Below are 22,271 nucleotides of genomic sequence, written 5' to 3'. Positions count from 1 at the left end.
CTCTGGATATAGGGTTCTTGTGTCAAGGCTCAGTTGATGTTTCATTTTGTCAAAATAAATTAAAATCACGTTGATGTATAAAAATTTAGGGTTGAGGGACTAAAATTGAATTTGAAACAAAATATGAGGACTAGGGCGGTGCGGGACCAGCATGTAGTTAAAAAAATACGAAATAGACGTTAATGCGTTGAAAAAAATATATCTTTGAATTTGATTTTTCTTTGAAATGATGTTGAAAATTACAAAATAGGAATGTGAATGATTGAAATGTATTAAAATTATGTTTTTGTTTTTAAAAGTATTTAAAAAAATAAATAAAAGTTTTGAGTTATAAGAACCAACTAACTTTAAGAGAATATAACTCTAAATAATAAATGACCTCTATATACACCGAAGAAGAGGATTTAGTTTGAATGCATAATTTTTGATGGAGCAATTCAAACAAAAAAACTCAAAATAAATACACATTCTATTCTTGTTCCATCACCGTTTTATGACTAATTTAACAATGCCACCATTGTTTAGGAATCCAAGAGTTGACCACAAAACCACACAATTTTATTGAGAACAATCCCCTCTCAAAGAAAGTTGGTTTGCATCAACAAAACCAAAACCCCATAACTTTCCTAAATCCAAACCTAAAACCCACCAAACCAATACTTCAAACACAATAATGAAACCCTAAATCAAAAGATTTGTTTCTTATCATTACCTTATCCTTATAAAACTATTTAAGCTCACGCTTGGTTTCTTCAGCCCTACACCAAGAAATGTTACAGTGGTTGACTGAGTTTCTTGTCAGTCAAGAAAAAATTTGATCCTCGTAAATATTTTTAATTTTTTTTTTAATTTTAAATTAATATTTTTAGGTGTTTTTAGATCATTTTAATGCACTGATATTAAAAAATAATTTTTAAAAATAAAAAAAATATTATTTTAATATATTTCTAAATAAAAATCATATTTAAAAATAATCGTAACCACACTAATATATAAGATTTCTTACGAGAAACAAAAAGAAAAAAAAACAATGGCTTCAATAATTTATTGTGGGTTTGCTCAATATTAAAAAAAAAAAAAAGAACAAAAAGTTAGTCACAGTAACTAGGAATTTTTTAGTTTAGTGATAAAGTTGTAATATTTATTTTTTAAAGTCTCTTTAAGTCATTAAATAATAATTCTATAAATAATTTAATATTTTTTGTTGATTTTTTTAGCACTTTAACTTGAAAATATAAACTGTTATGGATATATAAACTTCATAATGCAAATTATAATTTTTAAAAAAATATATGCATTGCGAAAAATAGTAAACTACATAATATTTTTTATAATTATCATTTTTTTAATATAAAACACACCCTGATAATGCTGTAAATTGTTTTTTTGGGTTAATTTGTTTTTTTTTCCAAAGCGGAGAGCGGGTAAAGCTTCTTGACCTTGGTGACCATAACGTTGAACGTACAATAACAGTTAAAAAAACAACGACAGCGACAACGACGACTACAGTCTACACATTACACCCTTCTCCTTCCTTTTTCCCTTGGAATGAATCAACAAAATCACTACCTTGACGTGAAAGGAAGAAAAACCAAAACCCCAAAATTCTCAAAATTCATGGACTAATTTTCACAAGAAAAACCTAACCACCACCACCGCTACCAAAATGTCCTTTCGGTCACCGGAATCTTCACCTTCCACGATCCTTCTAGAGGACTTCGGTCAAAAAGTCGACTTAACACGCCGAATCCGAGAAGTCCTCTTAAACTACCCCGAAGGCACCACAGTCCTCAAAGAACTAATCCAAAACGCCGACGATGCCGGCGCTACCGTGGTCCGTCTCTGCCTCGACCGGCGCCACCACTCTACCACCTCACTCCTCTCTCCTTCTCTCTCTGCATTCCAAGGCCCGGCCCTCCTCTCCTACAATGACGCCGTCTTCACCGAAGAGGATTTCACTTCGATTTCGCGCATCGGAGGTAGTGTTAAGCACAATCAAGCTACTAAGACGGGTCGGTTTGGTGTTGGTTTCAATTCTGTCTATCATTTGACCGATTTGCCCTCCTTTGTCAGTGGGAATTACATTGTCATGTTTGATCCTCAAGGTGGTTATTTGCCCAATGTTAATTCTTCCAATCCTGGTAAACGTATTGATTTTGTAAGCACTAAAGCGATGTCATTTTATAGAGATCAGTTTGAGCCTTATGCCGTATTTGGTTGTGACATGGAGAATCGGTTTTCGGGTACATTGTTTCGGTTCCCGTTGCGGGATTCGAATCAAGCTAGAGAAAGTAAGTTGTCAAGGCAGGCTTATGTCGAAGATGATGTGATTTTGATGTTTGAACAGTTGTATAAAGAAGGGGTGTTTTCGTTGTTGTTTTTGAAGAATGTTTTGAGTGTTGAAATGTTTGTTTGGGACGAGGGAGATGTGGGGCAGAGGAAATTGTATTCATGTCGTGTTGGGAATGTGAGTGATGAGGTTGTGTGGCATCGGAAGGCGATTATGAGAATGTCCAAGGAAATGGACGGTGGTGGACAGGGGGATGTGATGAAGGATGGGTATTTGGTGGAGTTTGAGAGTGAGGAGGTTGTTGGTGATGGTGGGAGTGAAGTGAAGAAGAGGAGTGATAGGTTTTATGTTGTTCAAAGTATGGGGTCAGCGAATAGCAGGATTGGGGAATTTGCAGCTACTGCATCTAAAGATTATGATATTCATTTGTTGCCGTGGGCGTCTGTTGCTGCTTGCTTGACTGATGGTTTGTCTGATGTAAGTTTCATATTATCTATGAATTCATAGTTTTCAAGTTTCTTTGCGTTTGAAGACAATGTTATTTATTTTTAGTTAGACTTTTAACCAACTTTTTTTTAGTTCAATTTTATGTTTTTAGTATAGTAACAACTGTAGATATTCTTTTTGTGTGTTTAGATTTAGAGATGAAACTAGTTAAGCTCAGGTACGAGAATAAATTACTTAACGGAGAATATTGCTACATGTTAGAACTGTGGACGAATGCATTTAATGGACTCTGAGCTGGGACTATGGCTTGTTAAGTTGAGCAGTTAAATTTTTTCCCTTCATGATATCTCATGAATTGGATAGGAAACTGAATGGTCTCTATTCTTTTTTCCTTTTGTTTTCCCTCCTCGTTTGTTTGTCATTTTTTCTTCCATTGATGAGTTATTCTTAAGGAAAGCTGACATGATGCTTTATTTCATTGAATGCTTCACTATCTTCCTTTTTAGGCCTCTCCTTCACAAGATCAAAATCTTATTTTGTTGTAATGTAATTTTTAATAGAATGATGAGCTGAAGCTGGGTCGGGCATTCTGTTTTCTTCCACTCCCTGTAAGAACTGGATTGAATGTGCAAGTTAATGGATATTTTGAGGTTTCTTCAAACCGTCGTGGCATTTGGTATGGAGCTGACATGGACAGAAGTGGTAAAATTCGTTCCATCTGGAATAGGCTTCTTTTAGAAGATGTCGTGGCTCCTGCTTTTAGATATTTGCTGCTTGGTGTGCAACAATTACTAGGATCGACTGATTCTTACTACTCTCTATGGCCAACTGGTCCTTTTGAGGAGCCATGGAGCATTTTAGTTGAGCATATATACAAAAGAATTGGTGATGCACCAGTTTTGCGTTCAGATGTTGAAGGAGGACAGTGGGTGACTCTTGTTGAAGCCTTCCTTCATGATGAAGAGTTCCCTAAAAGCAAGGAACTTGGTGAGGCCCTTCTGCAGCTAGGAATGCCTGTCGTCCATTTGCCCAATGTCTTGTTTAATATGATTCTGAAATACGCTTCAGCTTTTCAGCAGAAAGTGGTTACTCCTGATACAGTGCGTGATTTTCTTAGGCAGTGCAAGAGTGTTGGGTCGTTGAACAAGTCTTACAGGCTTGTATTGTTGGAATATTGTCTCGAAGACTTAATTGATGCTGATGTTGGTAAGAATGCAAGCAATTTGCTGCTGCTTCCTTTGGCAAATGGTGACTTTGGATTACTGTCTGAAGCTTCCAAAGGGAGCTTGTTTTTCATTTGCAATGATTTAGAGTGCATGCTACTTGAACGAATTTCCGATAAAATAATTGATCGTGATATTCCTCCTAACTTGCTACACAGACTTTCCGCCATTGCAAAGTCATCAAAATCAAATCTTGCTATATTCAGCATTCAGTATTTTCTCAAGTTTTTCCCTAATTTCTTACCAGCCTATTGGAGATATAAAAGCAAGGTTTTGTGGAACCCAGATTCTTCTCACGATCATCCGACATCATCATGGCTTGAGCTGTTTTGGCAATATCTCCGAAATCATTGTGAAAAATTATCCTTGTTTGGAGATTGGCCAATCTTGCCATCCACAACTGGACATCTGTACAGACCTTCTAGACAGTCGAAACTAATTAATGCAGATAAACTTCCTATTTTTATCCGAGACATCCTTGTTAAGATTGAATGCAAGATACTAAATCCTGCTTATGGAGTTGAACATCCAGATTTGTCGCTTTATGTATGTGATGCTGATTGTGCAGGGGTAGTGGAATCAATTTTTAATGTTGTGTCTTCAGCTGGTGGCATTGCACAAACTTCATTTGACAATTTGAGGCCTGAAGACAGAGACGAGCTTCGTGGGTTTCTTCTTGCTCCAAAGTGGTACATGGGAGATTGCATTGATGGATTCGTCATAAGGAATTGCAGGAGGCTTCCCATTTATAGAGTTCACGGTGAAGGATCTGTTGAAGGTGCCATTTTCTCTGATTTAGAAAATCCTCAAAAGTACTTACCTCCTTTAGAAGTTCCTGATAATTTTTTGGGCCATGAGTTTATTTCAAGCTCCTCAAATATCGAAGAAGATATTTTGTTAAGGTATTATGGAGTTGAGAGAATGGGGAAGGCACACTTCTACCGGCAGCAGGTGTTCAATAATGTTAGAATCTTGCAACCTGAAGTTCGAGACAGAACTATGCTTTCTGTTCTGCAAAATTTGCCACAACTTTGCGTTGAAGATGCATCTTTCAGGGAATGTTTGAGAAATTTGGAATTTGTGCCAACATTTAGTGGTACTCTGAAGCATCCTTCAGTGCTATATGATCCTCGTAATGAAGAGTTATGGGCTTTATTAGAAGAATCTGATAGCTTCCCTTGTGGTGCTTTCCAAGAACCTAACATTTTGGACATGCTACATGGTTTGGGTCTCAAAACAACTGCTTCTCCTGAGACAGTAATAGAAAGTGCTCGACAAGTGGAACGACTAATGCACGAGGATCAGCAAAAAGCACATTCTAGAGGCAAAGTGCTTCTATCCTACTTGGAAGTAAATGCAATGAAGTGGCTACCCAACCAATTAAATGATGATGAAAGAACTGTGAACAGAATTTTTTCACGAGCTGCAACTGCATTTAGGCCTCGTGGCTTGAAATCTGACCTTGAAAAGTTCTGGAATGATCTGCGGATGATTTGTTGGTGTCCAGTAATGGTTACAGCTCCGTTCAAAACTTTACCATGGCCTATTGTGACGTCCATGGTTGCTCCTCCAAAGCTTGTAAGATTACAGGCAGACTTATGGCTTGTTTCAGCTAGCATGAGGATACTGGATGGAGAATGCTCTTCCACTGCATTATCATACAATCTTGGATGGTTATCTCCACCTGGAGGCAGTGCAATTGCTGCCCAGTTACTAGAGCTTGGAAAGAACAATGAGATTGTGAATGATCAGGTGCTTCGGCAGGAATTAGCCTTGGAAATGCCAAAAATATACTCGATAATGACAAGCTTGATTGGTTCGGATGAGATGGATATTGTGAAGGCTGTTCTAGAAGGATCTCGTTGGATATGGGTGGGAGATGGTTTTGCTACTGCAGATGAGGTTGTTCTCGATGGTCCTCTTCACTTGGCTCCTTATATACGCGTTATACCCATGGATCTGGCTGTTTTCAAAGAATTATTTTTGGAGCTTGACATTCGAGAATATTTTAAGCCCATGGATTATGCAAATATTTTGGGCAGAATGGCTGTGAGAAAAGCTTCCTCTCCTCTTGATGCACAGGAAATTAGGGCAGCCATGCTGATTGTTCAGCATCTGGCTGAAGTCCAGTTTCATGAACAAGTCAAGATCTATTTACCTGATGTTTCAGGAAGACTATTCCCTGCCACAGATCTAGTTTATAACGATGCCCCCTGGTTGCTTGGCTCAGATAATTCTGACAGTTCATTTGGTGGTGCATCTACTGTGGCCTTACATGCAAAGAGAGCGGTTCATAAATTTGTCCATGGGAACATCTCTAATGAAGTAGCTGAAAAGCTCGGTGTGTGCTCACTTCGTAGGATCTTGCTTGCAGAGAGTTCTGATTCAATGAACTTGAGTTTATCTGGTGCTGCTGAAGCCTTTGGACAGCATGAAGCGTTAACAACAAGACTTAAACATATACTTGAGATGTATGCTGATGGACCTGGGATTCTTTTCGAGCTGGTTCAGAATGCTGAGGATGCTGGAGCTTCTGAGGTGATATTTCTTTTGGATAAAACTCAGTATGGTACTTCATCTGTTCTGTCTCCTGAAATGGCTGATTGGCAAGGTCCTGCACTGTATTGTTTCAACAACTCAGTGTTCAGTTCACAAGATCTTTATGCAATCTCACGTATTGGTCAAGAAAGCAAACTAGAAAAACCTTTTGCAATTGGAAGATTTGGACTTGGATTTAATTGTGTCTATCACTTTACAGATATTCCAACATTTGTTTCTGGGGAAAATGTCGTTATGTTTGATCCTCACGCCTGTAATTTGCCTGGCATTTCTCCTTCACACCCTGGCTTACGAATTAAGTTCACAGGGAGAAAGATCCTGGAACAATTTCCAGATCAGTTTTCTCCATTTCTACACTTTGGATGTGATTTGCAGCATCCATTTCCCGGCACCCTCTTCCGTTTCCCCCTTAGGAGCTCTACTGTTGCTAGGCGTAGTCTGATAAAGAAAGAAGGATATGCACCAGAAGATGTCATGTCCCTCTTTACTTCTTTCTCTGGGGTTGTTTCTGATGCTTTGCTTTTTCTACGCAATGTGAAAAATATCTCCCTTTTTGTGAAGGAAGGGAATGGTTCTGAAATGCAACTCCTACATCGTGTGCAACGAAATTGCATAACTGAGCCTGAAATGGAATCAGGTGCTGTGAATGATATGTTTAGCTTTGTCAATGGAAGTCAGTATAGTGGACTGGATAAAGATCAGTTGCTGAAAATATTGAGCAAGTCTGTGGATAAAAATCTGCCTCACAAATGTCAGAAGATTGTGGTGACAGAGAAAAATTCATCTGGTGTCATGTCTCATTGTTGGATAACTGGTGAATGCTTAGGCAGTGTTCGTGCTAAGACCTTCACTGCAGTTGCTAATGATTCTCATGAATCAATTCCCTGGGCTTCTGTTGCTGCTTATATACACTCTGTCAAGGTGATGGATGGGGAATTAAGTGACATCTCAAACATTGAGGGTGCTTGTACTTCTGAAACGTTTCAAGTTTCTACAACTTCCATTGAAAATAGGAAGAACTTCGAAGGCCGTGCCTTCTGCTTTCTGCCACTTCCTATCAGTACTGGTGTTCCAGCTCATATTAATTCCTACTTTGCATTGTCATCCAACAGAAGGGACATCTGGTTTGGTAACGACATGGCAGGGGGTGGAAAAAAAAGATCAGACTGGAATATTTACATCCTTGAAGATGTTGCTGCCCCTGCTTATGGTTACTTGCTAGAAAAAATTGCATCAGAGATTGGCCCATGTGATTTATTTTTTTCATTTTGGCCAATGGAAACAGGAGTGGAACCTTGGGCATCAATGGTGCGGAAGCTATACGTTTTTATTGCTGAATCTGGTCTTCGTGTATTGTTTACAAAAGCTAGAGAAGGCCAGTGGATATCAGCCAAACAAGCACTGTTTCCTGATTTTACATTTCATAAGGTACATGAGCTTGTAGAAGCATTATCAGATGCTGGTCTACCTCTGGTGACTGTTTCCCAGCCACTTGTAGAGCAATTTATGGAGGCCTGCTCATCATTGAACTTTCTGAACCCTCAGTTTTTAATGACTCTGCTGATTCGGCGGAGACGTGGATTTAAGGACAGAGGTGGCATGATTGTGACCCTTGAATATTGTTTACTTGATTTACAAGTTCCTGTGCAGGTTGATAGTTTGTATGGCTTACCACTATTACCTCTATCTGATGGTTCATTTGCTACATTTGAAAAGAATGGGACTGGTGAAAGAATTTATATTGCCCGGGGGGATGAACATGGTCTTCTCAAGGATTCAGTTCCCCACCAACTTGTGGATCGTGAAATTCCAGAAGCTGTTTTCGGAAAGTTATGTGATTTAGCTGAGAGTGAGAAGTCAAATATTTCTTTTTTGTCTTGCAGTTTGCTCGAGAAACTCTTTTTGAAATTACTTCCAGCAGAATGGCAGCTCTCTAGTAAGGTTGTTTGGACTCCCGGTCATCAGGGCCACCCAAGTTTAGAATGGATAAGATTGTTGTGGAGCTATCTAAATTCATGTTGTGATGACCTCTTAATATTTGCTAAGTGGCCAATATTGCCAGTTGGAGACAATATTCTTTTGCAGTTAGTTCCAAATTCAAATGTGGTCAAAGATGATGGGTTGAGTGAGAACATGTTGTCTTTGTTATTGAAAGTAGGATGTCTCTTCTTGAGGCATGGCTTAACAATAGAACATCCAAAGCTGGAAAATTTTGTACAGCCCCCAACAGCAGCAGGCATCTTAAATGCATTTCTGGCACTTGCCGGTAAGCCAGAGAACATCGAGGGGCTTTTTAATGATGCATCAGAAGGGGAGCTGCATGAATTACGGAGTTTTGTTCTCCAGTCCAAGTGGTTCTCTGAAGAGAGCATGACTGACATCCATATTGAAATCATCAAACATCTTCCTATGTTCGAGGCATACAAAAGTAGAAAACTTGTTAGTCTGTGCAAACCTAACCAATGGCTTAAACCAGATGGTGTTCGGGATGATCTCTTGGATGATGATTTTGTTCGTGCTGATTCTGAGAGAGAGAGAATTATTCTAAGAAGGTATTTAGAGATCAAAGAGCCTTCAAGAGTGGAATTTTACAAAGTTTATGTACTCAATCGAATGTCAGAATTTATCTCACATCAGGGGGCTCTTACAGCTATTCTACATGACGTGAAGCTTTTGATTGAAGATGATATTTCCATCAAATCTGCACTTTCCATGACACCTTTTGTTTTGGCAGCCAATGGATCATGGCAACAGCCATCAAGGTATGTATTTTACCAATCACTGATACGAGATGTATATTCATATATCTCTGAGTACAAGTTGTTAAAATCTTAAGCAGGCTTTTTGATGATCAAACTATTCATATTATGTCACTGATTTATTTGGTTCCCCATTTTATGCATTATATATTGATTATTTTACTCCTAACAACAGTATAGTACAATTGGCCCACTCGTAATTTATAACTGGCTCTTGCTTGCTGTATGAGCTGTTGTGATTATAAGTATCACTACTTTTTCTCAAACCATATTTTTATCCAAAAGAAAAGCTTAAAGTTTTGGGCTAATTTTTGCAGACTAGTAGCTTAATAAACTAGCAATTCTATCTCCTCTACTTGCAGCTTAATTTTTACCATATGATTGTTTTGTTTTTCTGCAATGTTTTTTGCAGGCTCTATGATCCTCGTATTCCCCAGCTACGAAAGGTGCTCCATAGAGAAGCATTTTTTCCTTCTAATGAATTCTCAGATCCTGAAACACTGGAGACCCTAGTTAAACTTGGACTTAAAAAGAATCTGGGTTTTACTGGTTTTCTTGATTGTGCTAGATCGGTTTCAATGTTGCATGAATCTAGGGACTCAGAAACAGTGAGTTATGGAAGGAAGTTGGTTGCCCTTTTGGATGCTCTTGCATATAAGCTCTCGGCTGAGGAGGGAGAATGCAACCGCAATGAATTGCAGAAAACTGTTTTATGTCAGAATAGCAGTGATTGGAACAGTGATCTTGCATATCTTGACTCTTCTGAGAGAGATAAGGATCAGTTTATAGATGATCTGGAGATTGACTATTTCTTAGCGAACTTGATTGATGATAAAACAGAAGAAGAATTTTGGTCTGAAATGAAGGCCATATCTTGGTGCCCTGTTTGTGTTCATCCACCTCTACAAGGACTACCATGGCTAAATTCTAATAGCCAAGTAGCATCACCGAGCAACGTGAGACCTAAATCTCAAATGTGGGTTGTGTCCTGCACAATGCATGTACTGGATGGTGATTGCGACTCCCTGTATCTACAACACAAACTTGGTTGGATGGATTGTCCTGACATAAATGTTTTAACTATGCAATTGACTGAGCTATCCAAGTCCTATGAGCAGCTTAAGCTGGGGTCTTCTATAGGACCTGATTTTAATGATGCAGTGCAGAATGGAATTCTGGCACTTTATTCCAAATTACAAGAATATGTTGGTACTGATGATTTCACACTGATGAAATCAGCTCTTAGCGGTGTTTCTTGGGTTTGGATCGGTGATGATTTTGTACCCCCACATGTACTTGCATTTGATTCACCAGTTAAATTTACCCCATATTTGTATGTTGTCCCATCAGAGATATCAGATTTTAGAGAATTGCTCTTGGGATTAGGTGTGAGACTCAGTTTTGATATTTGGGATTACTTTCATGTGCTGCAGCGCTTACAAAATAATCTGAAAGGCTTTCCCCTATCAACTGATCAGCTAAGTTTTGTCCATCGTGTCCTTGAAGCTGTTGCAGACTGTTTCTCAGACAAGCCAATGTTTGAGGCTTCTAATTCAGCATTGCTGATTCCAGATTCTTCTGGAGTTCTGATGTGTGCTGGGGATCTTGTTTACAATGATGCACCATGGATAGAAAACAACACTCTGATTGAGAAGCATTTTGTACATCCAAGCATCAGCAATGATCTGGCAAACAGACTAGGGGTGAAATCACTTCGATGCCTCTCTTTGGTAGATGATGATATGACTAAAGATCTGCCATGCATGGACTTCGCTAAATTAAATGAACTTTTAGCATTGTATGGAAACAATGATTTTTTGTTGTTTGACCTTCTTGAGGTGGCAGATTGCTGCAAAGCTAAAAAGCTACACTTGATCTTTGACAAGAGGGAACATCCTCGGAACTCTTTGCTGCAGCACAATTTAGGTACGTGTTCTTGAACATCCTCGGAACTCTTTGCTGCATCATCTGTATTATTCATAGAAAATTTTATCACATATTAAAGAATTTCTTCTAGAAATCCCATAAGTGAAGTTCATTGAAATTTGAAGGAAACCTTATATGGTTTTGTTGGTTTGAGTCACTAGTTTGTGAGTTTTGATTTGAGTCCTCACTAGTTTATGAGTTTTTGATTTGAAGTTTCATTATGAGTTATCGTTGAATAAGCAGTGGCAGTATCATAATATTTTTTCAAATTGCTTGGGGTTTTGAAGACATGGGTGCTTGGTATGTGTTTGCTTTCTTCACCTATGGGCTCTTCATTCGTCTTCACTTTCCCCAAATCTTATCGCCATGGTGCCTTGAGTTATTGTGCAAGGCAACCTGGCTTCTGCCGAGTTCCCCCTTTTCCCACGTGCTAATCAGCCTTTAAACTCGTCACATCATTGTGCCTATGTAAACCTCAACTTTTGCATATTCTTCATCTCTTACATAAAGCACCATCTACAAACCCAAAACAATTTATATATTTCTAGACACCAGCATTTTCTCCAATAACTAAAACATGCAATGAAAAACAAAAAAGAAAGAAAGAAAGAAAGAAGCACATTCAACCATGCAAACAAAACTTAAATCTCAATATTTAGCCTGTCTCCAAAAATATGAAGCCTGATCTCTCCAATTCATTGATTTATCAGGCAGAGTCATTATTTTCCTGCCATATCCAAACCTAAACATTATACGCATTCCAAATAGATTTAGAAGTTAGAACTGTAAATTCCCCAATTTAACAAATCTAGCCCATCTCTCCAATTCATTGATTTATCAGGCAGAGTCATTATTTTTTATTGCCTGGATTTTTGTCTAGGCTTATTATTGTTTTGCATTGGAGCATTGCTCGGAGGATTGGTTTCAGAATTGTGGTTTGTACAGGTGAATTTCAAGGGCCTGCTCTAGTTGCCATTTTGGAAGGTGTCAGCTTGAATAGAGAGGAAGTAGGCAGCCTCCAGCTTCTCCCTCCATGGAGACTTCGGGGTGATACAGTTAATTATGGGCTGGGACTTCTTAGCTGTTACTTTGTATCTAATCTTCTGTCCATTATTTCTGGTGGCTACTTTTACATGTTTGATCCTTGTGGTCTAGCACTTGGTGCACCTTCAAGTCATGCTCCAGCTGCAAAAATGTTTTCATTGGCAGGTATTTCGTTTATTCACAGAGTAGGCTAGGTTGATTAGTGTTTTTTACTGCTTTGCTCATGGATGTCCCCAACCCCTCTTTATCCTTTTTAAGATGTTTCCTTTTGTTTTAAATTTGATTTCAAGCACATACCACTTTTAGGAAGAGAAATGTGAAGTAAGCAAGATTCTATTTTGACTTTGTCTTCATGTGGTACCAGGTACTAATTTGACCGAGCGTTTTTGTGATCAATTTAAACCTATGTTAATTGGTGAAGGCATGCCATGGTCATCATTAGATTCTACCATTATCCGCATGCCTCTATCATCAGAATGCCTTGGGAATGGACTTGAACTGGGATTGAAGAGAGTAAAGCAAATATGTGATCGATTTATGGAGCACGCATCCAGAACACTTATTTTCTTAAAGTCAGTTTTGGAGGTATTAATTCTAGTTTAGCCAGTTATGATTTCGTGTGCTTGCAGTGGTTAGTTGCAAACTTTACTCTGGAAATATTTTTAATTGTTCTTTTTTCTTTTGTATTCAATAATGAACCATGATTTATGTCAACCATTTTCTTGTCTTTGGATCATATTCTGTAACCTACTGCCATGTATGGAGAAGGTGGAATTGCAGGGACATTTAGTTTTTGCTCAAGGAGCTCATACATCATGCAATTATTTACTTAAGAAATCAATTAAATCATACAGGTAAAACAAGACAATTGAATCACAAGTAATCTTCAACTGGAATATTGATTTGGTATCGTCCTTGATCATTGGTTTACCCCATTAGGGGCTTGTAGATAAACATTGGCACCCATGAAAATATATCATGTTCTGAAAATGATCTTCGTTTGGATACTGAGAGGTATCAAAAGATATCATGTTCTGAAATTGGATCCTTGTTTGTTTGAGTTAAGAGATGGTAATTTATGAATGTTATGATATACTTGCAATTGTCATCATCATCATTGTCATCATCAATTGGTTAGTGAGAGTTTTCTTCCGATACCCGTGTTGGATTACCAATCATTGTCTTCATTAGAAAAGCAACCTTTCACGCGGCTCAAGCTTACTTACTAAGCATAGGCTTGTCTGGTTTTTTTCTCCAAACTTTGCGGGACCCTGCTCAAATGGCTGTATTGGTGAGATCCAACAGTGAAGAGCTGCCCAAAGCGATAGGATCAAAACGAAATGGGGAAGACCCTACCCATGTTGGATTACCAATCATTGCCTTCACAGTTCACTTGACGTGGGAATTGGCATGTAGTTGTCTTTACAACCTTAGGTGCAATAACATTTAAACATAAATGCACTCCTGTAATTATTCAGAGATTAAGGAAATTGTAGCCTCTTCGAAATTTTGATCGTATAAAATTAAATCTGCAATGTTTGTTATATAGATTTAATTTTTCTTTTTTCCATTTTGTTAATATTTTTCCCAGTAAACCCTAAATTGACATATAGAAACACTGGATACATTTTTTTAGGTGTCTCTCTACACATGGGATGAAGGCTGTGCCAAACCTTGCCAGGACTATTCAGTTTCTGTTGATTTATCATCTGCTACCATGAGGAATCCATTTTCGGAAAAGAAGTGGAGGAAATTTCAATTATCAAGGTTGTTTAGTAGCTCAAATGCTGCGGTTAAACTGCATGTCATAGATGTAAGTTTATACCAAGGATCTGCTAGAGTTGTTGATCGATGGCTTGTTGTGCTTAGCCTGGGTTCCGGGCAAACAAGAAATATGGCTCTTGATAGGTATGCTAGGTGCAAAATTCTTCTGACACTTTCTTTTTTGATCAACTGCTGAATTTGAAAATCAAAGCATCGTTTTATATAAATTTTTTTCATGTCTTTTTAATTTAATTTGGATATTTCCGGGAGCTTCTGCAAAGGTAGAGATTTTCTTTAGGCAATCTTATCCATTAATGCATAGTAATTTCATCATTATCAGCTGGAGCATAGTCTCCGCTCCCCTCCCCTCCCTTTTGCCAAAGTTTATATGAAATGAAATCTGTTGGACTGAAACCTCATTGTTGTTTTGCATTGTTTCACTTAGGCGATATCTTGCATACAACTTGACTCCCGTTGCAGGAGTTGCAGCACATATTTCAAGAGATGGATGTCCTGGTGATCTATATCCAAAGAGCTCTGTCATGTCCCCTCTTCCTTTATCTGGTAGTATAGCACTACCTGTCACTGTCCTTGGATGTTTCCTTGTGCGTCATAATAGTGGTCGTTCTCTTTTTAAGTACCAGAAGGAGGTAGCTTCAGAAGCACAGGCTGACGCTGGAGATCAGTTGATTGAAGCTTGGAACAAAGAATTGATGTCTTGTGTTCGTGATTCCTACATTGAAATGGTGGTGGAAATGCAAAAATTAAGAAAAGATCCTTTGACTTCAGCTATTGAATCAAATGCAGGTCATGCAGTTTCTTTGTCTTTGAAGGCATATGGCGATCTAATATATTCCTTCTGGCCAAGGTCTACTGGGCTTGCGATGGTTAATCAACCTGGAGATGCCTTAGTATCGACAGAAGTGCCTAAAGCAGATTGGGGATGCTTGATTGAAGAAGTAATAAGGACAGAAGTGCCTAAAGCAGATTGGGGATGCTTGATTGAAGAAGTAATAAGGCCATTCTATGCTCGGGTTGCTGATCTTCCTTTGTGGCAGCTTTACTCAGGAAACTTGGTTAAGAGTGGAGAGGGTATGTTTCTTTCACAGCCTGGGAATGGTGTGGGTGGTAGTTTACTTCCAGCTACTGTGTGTGGCTTTGTGAAGGAACATTATCCAGTGTTTTCTGTACCATGGGAGTTGGTGACAGAAATTCAGGCAGTGGGGGTTACAGTCCGAGAAATAAAACCTAAAATGGTTAGGGATCTTCTTAAGATGTCATCAACTTCTATTGTTCTTCGATCAGTTGATACCTACGTGGATGTTCTTGAGTACTGCTTATCTGATATCGAGTTTCCAGGATCATCTGGTTTTGATAGAGATGATGCAACACTGAACTCTCTCAACTCCAGTACCATGCATAGAGCAACTAGTGAAGCAAGCAGCAGTTTTGCTTCATCATCATTGCCTAATCTACGGAGTTTTCATGGCTCATCTGCTCAGAGTGCAGACAGTTCAGGAGATGCTCTTGAAATGGTGACAAGTTTGGGGAAGGCTTTATTTGATTTTGGCCGGGGAGTTGTTGAAGATATTGGCAGGGCTGGAGGGCCTTTAATTCAGCGGAATGCCATTTTAGATGGCATTGGTGCAAATGTAGATCCAAAGATCCTATCAATAGCTGCTGAGCTTAAAGGGTTACCGTGCCCAACTGCAACTAATCATTTAACTAGGTTCGGGGTAACTGAGCTTTGGTTTGGGAACAAGGATCAACAGGTGTTGATGATGTCTTTGGCAGCAAAGTTCATCCATCCAAAAGTACTGGATAGATCTTTCCTGTTTGATATATTATCAAGAAATGCCATACAAACATTATTAAGACTGAAGAGTTTCTCTCTCCACTTACTGGCAAGTCATATGAAATTACTTTTTCATGAGAACTGGGTGAATCATGTAATGGGGTCAAATATGGTTCCATGGTTTTCATGGGAGAGTACTTCGAGTTCTGGTGGTGAAGGGGGTCCTTCTCATGAATGGTTAAGGTTGTTTTGGAAGTGTTTTGGTGCGTCTTCGGGAGACCTCTCACTCTTTTCTGATTGGCCTCTAATTCCTGCTTTTCTTGGGAGGCCCATCTTATGCCGTGTAAAGGAGTGTCATCTGGTCTTCATTCCTCCCATTAAACAAACATCCTCTGGAAATGGTATTGTGGATGCAGGTAGCACAGGAAGTGATATGACTGGATTGTCCACAAATCATACCCCTGAATCTGAATCTGAATCTGAATCAGTCCAGTCTTACATTGCTGCTTTTGAAGTAGCCAAAAATAGGTATCCTTGGCTGTTGTCACTGCTGAACCAGTGCAACGTACCTATTTTTGACACTGCTTTCATGGACTGTGCTGTTTCATGCAATTGCCTCCCTGCATCTAGTCAGTCATTGGGAGAAGTGGTTGCTTCCAAGCTTGTTGCAGCAAAACATGCTGGCTATTTCCCTGAACTTGCATCATTTTCAGCTTCAGATAGTGATGAACTTGTTACTTTTTTTGCTCAGGATTTCCTTTATAATGGTTCTACGTACAGAGCTGAAGAACTTGAAGTACTGCGTGGTTTGCCTATATATAAAACAGTTGTGGGATCCTATACACGATTGCATGCCCAAGACCACTGTATGATCTCTTCTAGCTCATTCCTTAAGCCATCTGATGAGCATTGTCTCTCTTACTCAACTGATTCAATTGAGTGTTCATTATTACGAGCTCTTGGGGTTCCTGAATTGCATGATCAACAGATTTTGATGAGGTTCGGATTGCCGGATTTTGAAGGCAAACCTCAGTCTGAACAGGAGGATATATTAATATATCTTTACGCAAATTGGCAAGAGCTCCAAGCAGATTCTTCTTTACTTGAAGTTTTGAAGGAGACCAAGTTTGTTAGGAATGCAGATGAATTTTCCCTAGATCGCTCTAGGCCCAAGGATCTGTTTGATCCTGGTGATGCTCTATTAACATCTGTGTTCTCTGGTGAGAGAAAGAAATTTCCTGGAGAAAGGTTTAGTACTGATGGGTGGCTTCGCATTTTAAGAAAAATAGGTCTTCAAACTGCAGCAGAAGCAGATGTAATACTTGAATGCGCTAAAAGAGTAGAGTTCCTTGGAAGTGAGTGCATGAAATCTTCAGGGGATTTTGATGATTTCGGGACCAATGTAAGTCACAGCTGCGATAAGGTTACTGTGGAGATATGGGCATTAGCAGGATCTGTTGTTGAAGCCGTGCTCTCAAACTTTGCTGTCCTTTATGGCAACAGCTTCTGCAATCAACTTGGCAAGATTGCTTGTGTACCTGCTGAACTAGGATTTCCTAATGCTGGTGGCAAGAAAGTGCTTACTTCATATAGTGAAGCTATTGTGTCAAAAGATTGGCCTTTGGCTTGGAGTTTTTCTCCCATCATCTCTAGACAAAATTTTGTGCCACCTGAGTACTCCTGGGGAGGGCTCCAGCTGAGGAGCCCTCCAGCCTTTTCTACTGTCCTAAAGCATTTGCAGGTAATAGATCATATTGTTCTTCCATGTTTTTCCAAGAGTGCTAGTTCATGCCAGTGCAGATGTAAGTAACATGGATGCATCTCAGGTGATTGGAAGAAATGGAGGTGAAGACACTCTTGCTCACTGGCCAACTTCTTCAGGCATGATGGCAGTTGATGAAGCTTCTTGTGAAGTGTTGAAGTACCTGGATAAGGTTTGGAGTTCCCTCTCTTCTTCAGGTACTCCTCTGTTACTCCTGCTATTTAACTTCTTCATACATGGTCCAAATCCTTTACATAAATGATATTTTTTGTGGAATTCTTTTGAAAAGTTAGTATTAACATGGAAATAAGTATAACCTTTTTTCGTTTGAAGGTAAAAAAATGCTGCTTACCATCCAGCAAATGATTCTTGGTTACTGTCTGTGGTAATAACTTGTTTATTAAGTTTCGTGATGAACTATGGCTTATTTGTCAGTTTTCCATCTACCAGTGGTAGGATCATCCAAATGGATAGTACCCACTTTCATATGATTTCTAAATAATTCTTCTTTAGCTAGAATTAAGCTATTAATTTTGATCGTACTGCATCAAAATTTCTACAATTTATCATCTACCAGTGGTAGGATCATCCAAATGGATAGTACCCACTTTCATATGATTTCTAAATAATTCTTCTTTAGCTAGAATTAAGCTATTAATTTTGATCGTACTGCATCAAAATTTCTACAATTTATAGACATACCATTAGTTGTTAAATGAAATTTTTTACCGGTGCCTATGCCCAATTATTAGCTGTTCACCTCTCTCCTTATCTTTTATTTATGTTTATGCAGATAGAGAAAACTTGCAGAGAGTGGCATTTCTGCCTGCTGCCAATGGAACACGCTTGGTCACAGCAAACTCTCTTTTTGTGCGTCTGACAATTAATCTGTCACCATTTGCGTTTGAACTTCCTACTTTGTATCTTCCCTTTGTGAAAATTCTCAAGGAAGTGGGACTTCAGGACATGCTTTCAGTTGCTGCTGCAAAGAATCTTCTAATAGATCTCCAAAAGACATGTGGATATCAGCGTTTAAACCCAAATGAACTCCGTGCTGTGATGGAAATTTTGTTTTTTCTCTGTGACTCGACTGTTGAGGGAAACATGGTTGATTGGAAAAACTGGACATTAGATGCAATAGTCCCAGATGATGGATGTAGACTTGTCCATGCAAAATCATGTGTATATATTGATTCTTATGGTTCCCAATATGTCAAATATATTGACACTTCCAGGTTAAGATTTGTTCATGGAGATCTTCCTGAGAGAATTTGTATAGTTTTGGGCATCAGAAAGCTATCAGATGTTGTAATAGAGGTAAATTACTTGATTTTCTGAAAGTTTCTTTTGAATTTGTTTGCAGTTCAATTTTATACATCTCCGATGATGAACTTTTATATTCAGTTGGCAAGATCTGTTTCTGTTTGCAGGAACTTGATAAAGAAGATGATTTGCATACATTGGAATATATTGGATCCGTCTCTGTGGCATTCATCAGAGAGAAACTGTTGAGCAGATCATTTCAGGGTGCTGTATGGACTCTTGTAAATAGCATAGCTAATTACATCCCTGCAAGAAATACTGTACCTTTGGAAACATTACGAACTTTACTGGAATCTGTTGCTGAAAAGCTGCAGTTTGTTAAAATCCTCCAAACTCATTTTATGCTCCTTCCAAAGTCTTTGGACGTCACTCTTGTAGCTAAGGACTCTATTATTCCAGATTGGGAGAACGGATCCAAGCATCGTACTCTTTACTTTATGAACCGATCAAGGACCTCTATTTTTGTTGCTGAACCACCTACTTATGTATCTGTACTTGATGTTGTTGCAATTGTTGTAAGCCAGGTCTTAGGCTCCCCTACCCCATTACCTATAGGAACCCTATTTTTATGTCCTGAAGGCTCGGAAAGTGCAATTCTCAATATTCTGAAACTTTCTTCTGACAAGAGAGACATTGAACCCACAAGTAATAAACTGGTAGGCAAGGAACTACTTCCTCCCGATGCTCTTCAAGTGCAACTTCATCCGTTAAGACCATTTTATAGAGGAGAGTTAGTGGCATGGCGGTCTCAAAATGGAGAGAAGTTGAAGTATGGTAGAGTTCCAGAGGATGTTAGACCATCGGCTGGCCAAGCACTCTACAGATTCAAGGTGGAAACTGCACCAGGGGTTGTAGAGCCTCTTCTTTCTTCACAAGTATTCTCGTTTAAAGGCATATCAATGGGAAATGAGGCTACTTCCTCAGCAACTTTACCAGATGATAGTCATACAGTAGTTAATAAGAGGAATGCCAATGATGTGCCGGAAAGTTCTGGAAGAGGCAGAACAAGGTCTTCTCAGGTGCGGGCATTCAACTTCTTGACCTTAGATTTTCATTGGTTGCACGAGATATCATACTAATCTTATTGTTGTTGGAATTTTATGGATACATTCATGCTATACTCATGTTGCATGTAGTCGATTTCAATTCCCATTCAAGGCTCATTTAGATTTTTCGAGTCTTATCAGGTTGCCAGACTAATATAGTATTTTATTGACTTTCCTAGTTTGTTATAAGCAGTAATTACTCTCTCTCTCTCTCTCTCTCTCTCTGAGTTTAGAGAAGGTAGGGAGTATAGGGGAGATGAGGAAAGGTGGTCATTTTTGTCTTCGAGGATTTTGTGCATGTAAAATTGAAAGAAAGCATCTTCAAATGATTAATGGTCAAATTTTCCTTCGATTTAAAATGTTTGGCAAAGGATAGCATGTTATTTTGATTGTTCAAAACTAATTATCATTGGTATTTAGCGAGGTAAGGCTGTTATGGAAACCATGGGTAATGATTTTGAGCATTGGTCAATTGTATTAGCTGGATCTATTCAAGTAGTTAGCTGAAGATACTTTTTTAATGTCAACTGCAGGGTGGCAAAGAGCTCCACCGAGTGTCACCTGCAGAACTTGTTCAAGCGGTTCATGAGATGCTTTCTGAAGCAGGGATCAGCGTGGATGTCGAAAAGCAATCTCTTTTAAAAAGAACATTAACTCTGCAAGAACAATTGAAAGAGTCTCAGGCCGCACTTTTGCTTGAGCAGGTTTGTGACTTGCAATTTCAAAACTCACTGTGACTATTCAGTGTCATTGTATCTATAGAAATCAGTTCTGGTTTGGAGTTTAAATTTCACAACAAAATTGTTTCTTCAGAAAACTCAACTGACAATTTCACGTGGCAAGATATATAATGAAAATTTCATGTTGATAAATTCTTGATACGGGACATTGCAGGAAAAGGCTGATGTGGCAGCAAAAGAAGCTGATACAGCGAAAGCGGCATGGCTTTGCCGGGTGTGTTTGACCAATGAAGTTGACATGACGATAGTTCCATGTGGTCATGTACTTTGTCGCAGATGCTCATCCGCTGTTTCCAGGTGTCCATTTTGTAGGCTTCAGGTTGCAAAAACTATCAGAATTTTCCGGCCATAACAACTCGGCCAATTTAAACAAAGTGAGATTTTTGTCATATATCTAGAGTTTTACACCTTGATTCATCGGAATGACCTCCATCTCTCATCGGAAATCATTTTGCTCTCATAAACGAGGGAAAAGATGAAAACTAGGAAAGACAAATTGTTCTGATACGTAGTTGTTTCAGTGAGAGTTGGAGTATAGATATCATGTTCTCATTCCAATCTCCTTGTGAATAGTTGCTTCTTGCGCTTGTACATAAGAAAATGATAAAGAGAGAAACGTATAGTTTTACTCAGTTTCGTTGGATGTCCTTGAAAGGATAATACCATGCTTATACACTGAATTCGATTCACGTGTCTTCATTTCTTGTAATTGTTTTTCTTTCCCTGAACTCAATCTCTTGCTAAGTGGGCTATTTCATCAGCTGAATTTGGAGCATTCTGCGCACCATCTATTTTAGGCAAGTCTCCATTACAGTACTTTAGTAGCTAGCTAGATACCATTCTTGTTGGTTCCGTCGAATATTATCAATTACCATCATCTCCACCACCATCCCTCGTGCTGAATTCGTTGTTAGGCTGGTTGCCTATCAATGTTGATTAACGCTCTCCCCTCTTTGATGAGTACGATTTTCGTTCCTTTGCACAAAGATAAAAACTAGGTAAACTATTATTTTATCTTTGTGCTTTTATCTTTTAGTGAAAAAATAGTCAAGTCCTTTGGTCTAAATTTCAAGGATAAAAAATACAATCAACTCTGGTTTTCAAAACAAAGACTAAATTACAAAATTATATATAAAAAACAGAGATTAAATTGTAATTTACTTGTAAAAATATAGCAATATCTCCATACAAGAAATTCTTATCGCTTAACCAACTTAAGATATTAGAAGTCTTGAGTTCAAACATATCTCCTAGTTATCTTATTTAAAAAAACCAAGTTGGGTACTTTCTAATTTAAAAAAAGATGATGCGAATCACATGATCACGTGGATATGTAACCCATAAAAAAATTGATAACACTCATTGTATGGAATCCTTATAAAATAAATAAGTTGAAGGCTGCCACATAAGTTTTCAATAGCATCAGGAACTCATTGTAATGAATGAAATTCATAACTCTCAAGGAAACAATGTTTTTTTTCCGTTTTTTGCACTTTAATGTTAGATTCTAGGCCTAATTTTAAACACGCCATTCTTTCTCGCACGAATGAATTAGTGGGCCTACCATATATCATTGGAAATGTACAAATGTCT

The 22,271-nt window shown here is 38.5% G+C and overlaps 1 protein-coding gene across 2 annotated transcripts; it reads left to right on the top strand.

The window, feature by feature from the left end:
* The first annotated feature begins 1,508 nt into the window (after positions 1-1,508).
* Positions 1,509-21,387, top strand: LOC7486381 (uncharacterized). 2 transcript variants are annotated; one of them, XM_052453379.1, is made up of 13 exons: positions 1,509-2,767; positions 3,298-9,281; positions 9,691-11,204; positions 12,150-12,413; positions 12,613-12,833; positions 13,885-14,156; positions 14,458-14,939; positions 14,991-17,548; positions 17,634-17,766; positions 18,363-18,886; positions 19,000-19,911; positions 20,472-20,642; positions 20,833-21,387. In XM_052453379.1, the coding sequence occupies exons 1-13, from the start codon at positions 1,667-1,669 to the stop codon at positions 21,028-21,030; spliced, it is 14,334 nt and encodes a 4,777-aa protein (XP_052309339.1). In that variant the 5' UTR covers positions 1,509-1,666; the 3' UTR covers positions 21,031-21,387. The 2 variants fall into 2 exon arrangements, with proteins under 2 accessions (XP_052309339.1, XP_052309338.1); XM_052453378.1 differs by having other exon boundaries at positions 14,458-17,548.
* Positions 21,388-22,271: the final 884 nt, after the last annotated feature.

The sequence above is a fragment of the Populus trichocarpa genome, chromosome 5 (assembly GCF_000002775.5).
Source record: "Populus trichocarpa isolate Nisqually-1 chromosome 5, P.trichocarpa_v4.1, whole genome shotgun sequence".
NCBI classification, from domain to species: Eukaryota; Viridiplantae; Streptophyta; class Magnoliopsida; order Malpighiales; family Salicaceae; genus Populus; species Populus trichocarpa.
The sequence above is the reverse complement of the archived record's forward strand: the minus strand, read 5'-3'. Positions and strand labels throughout refer to the sequence as shown.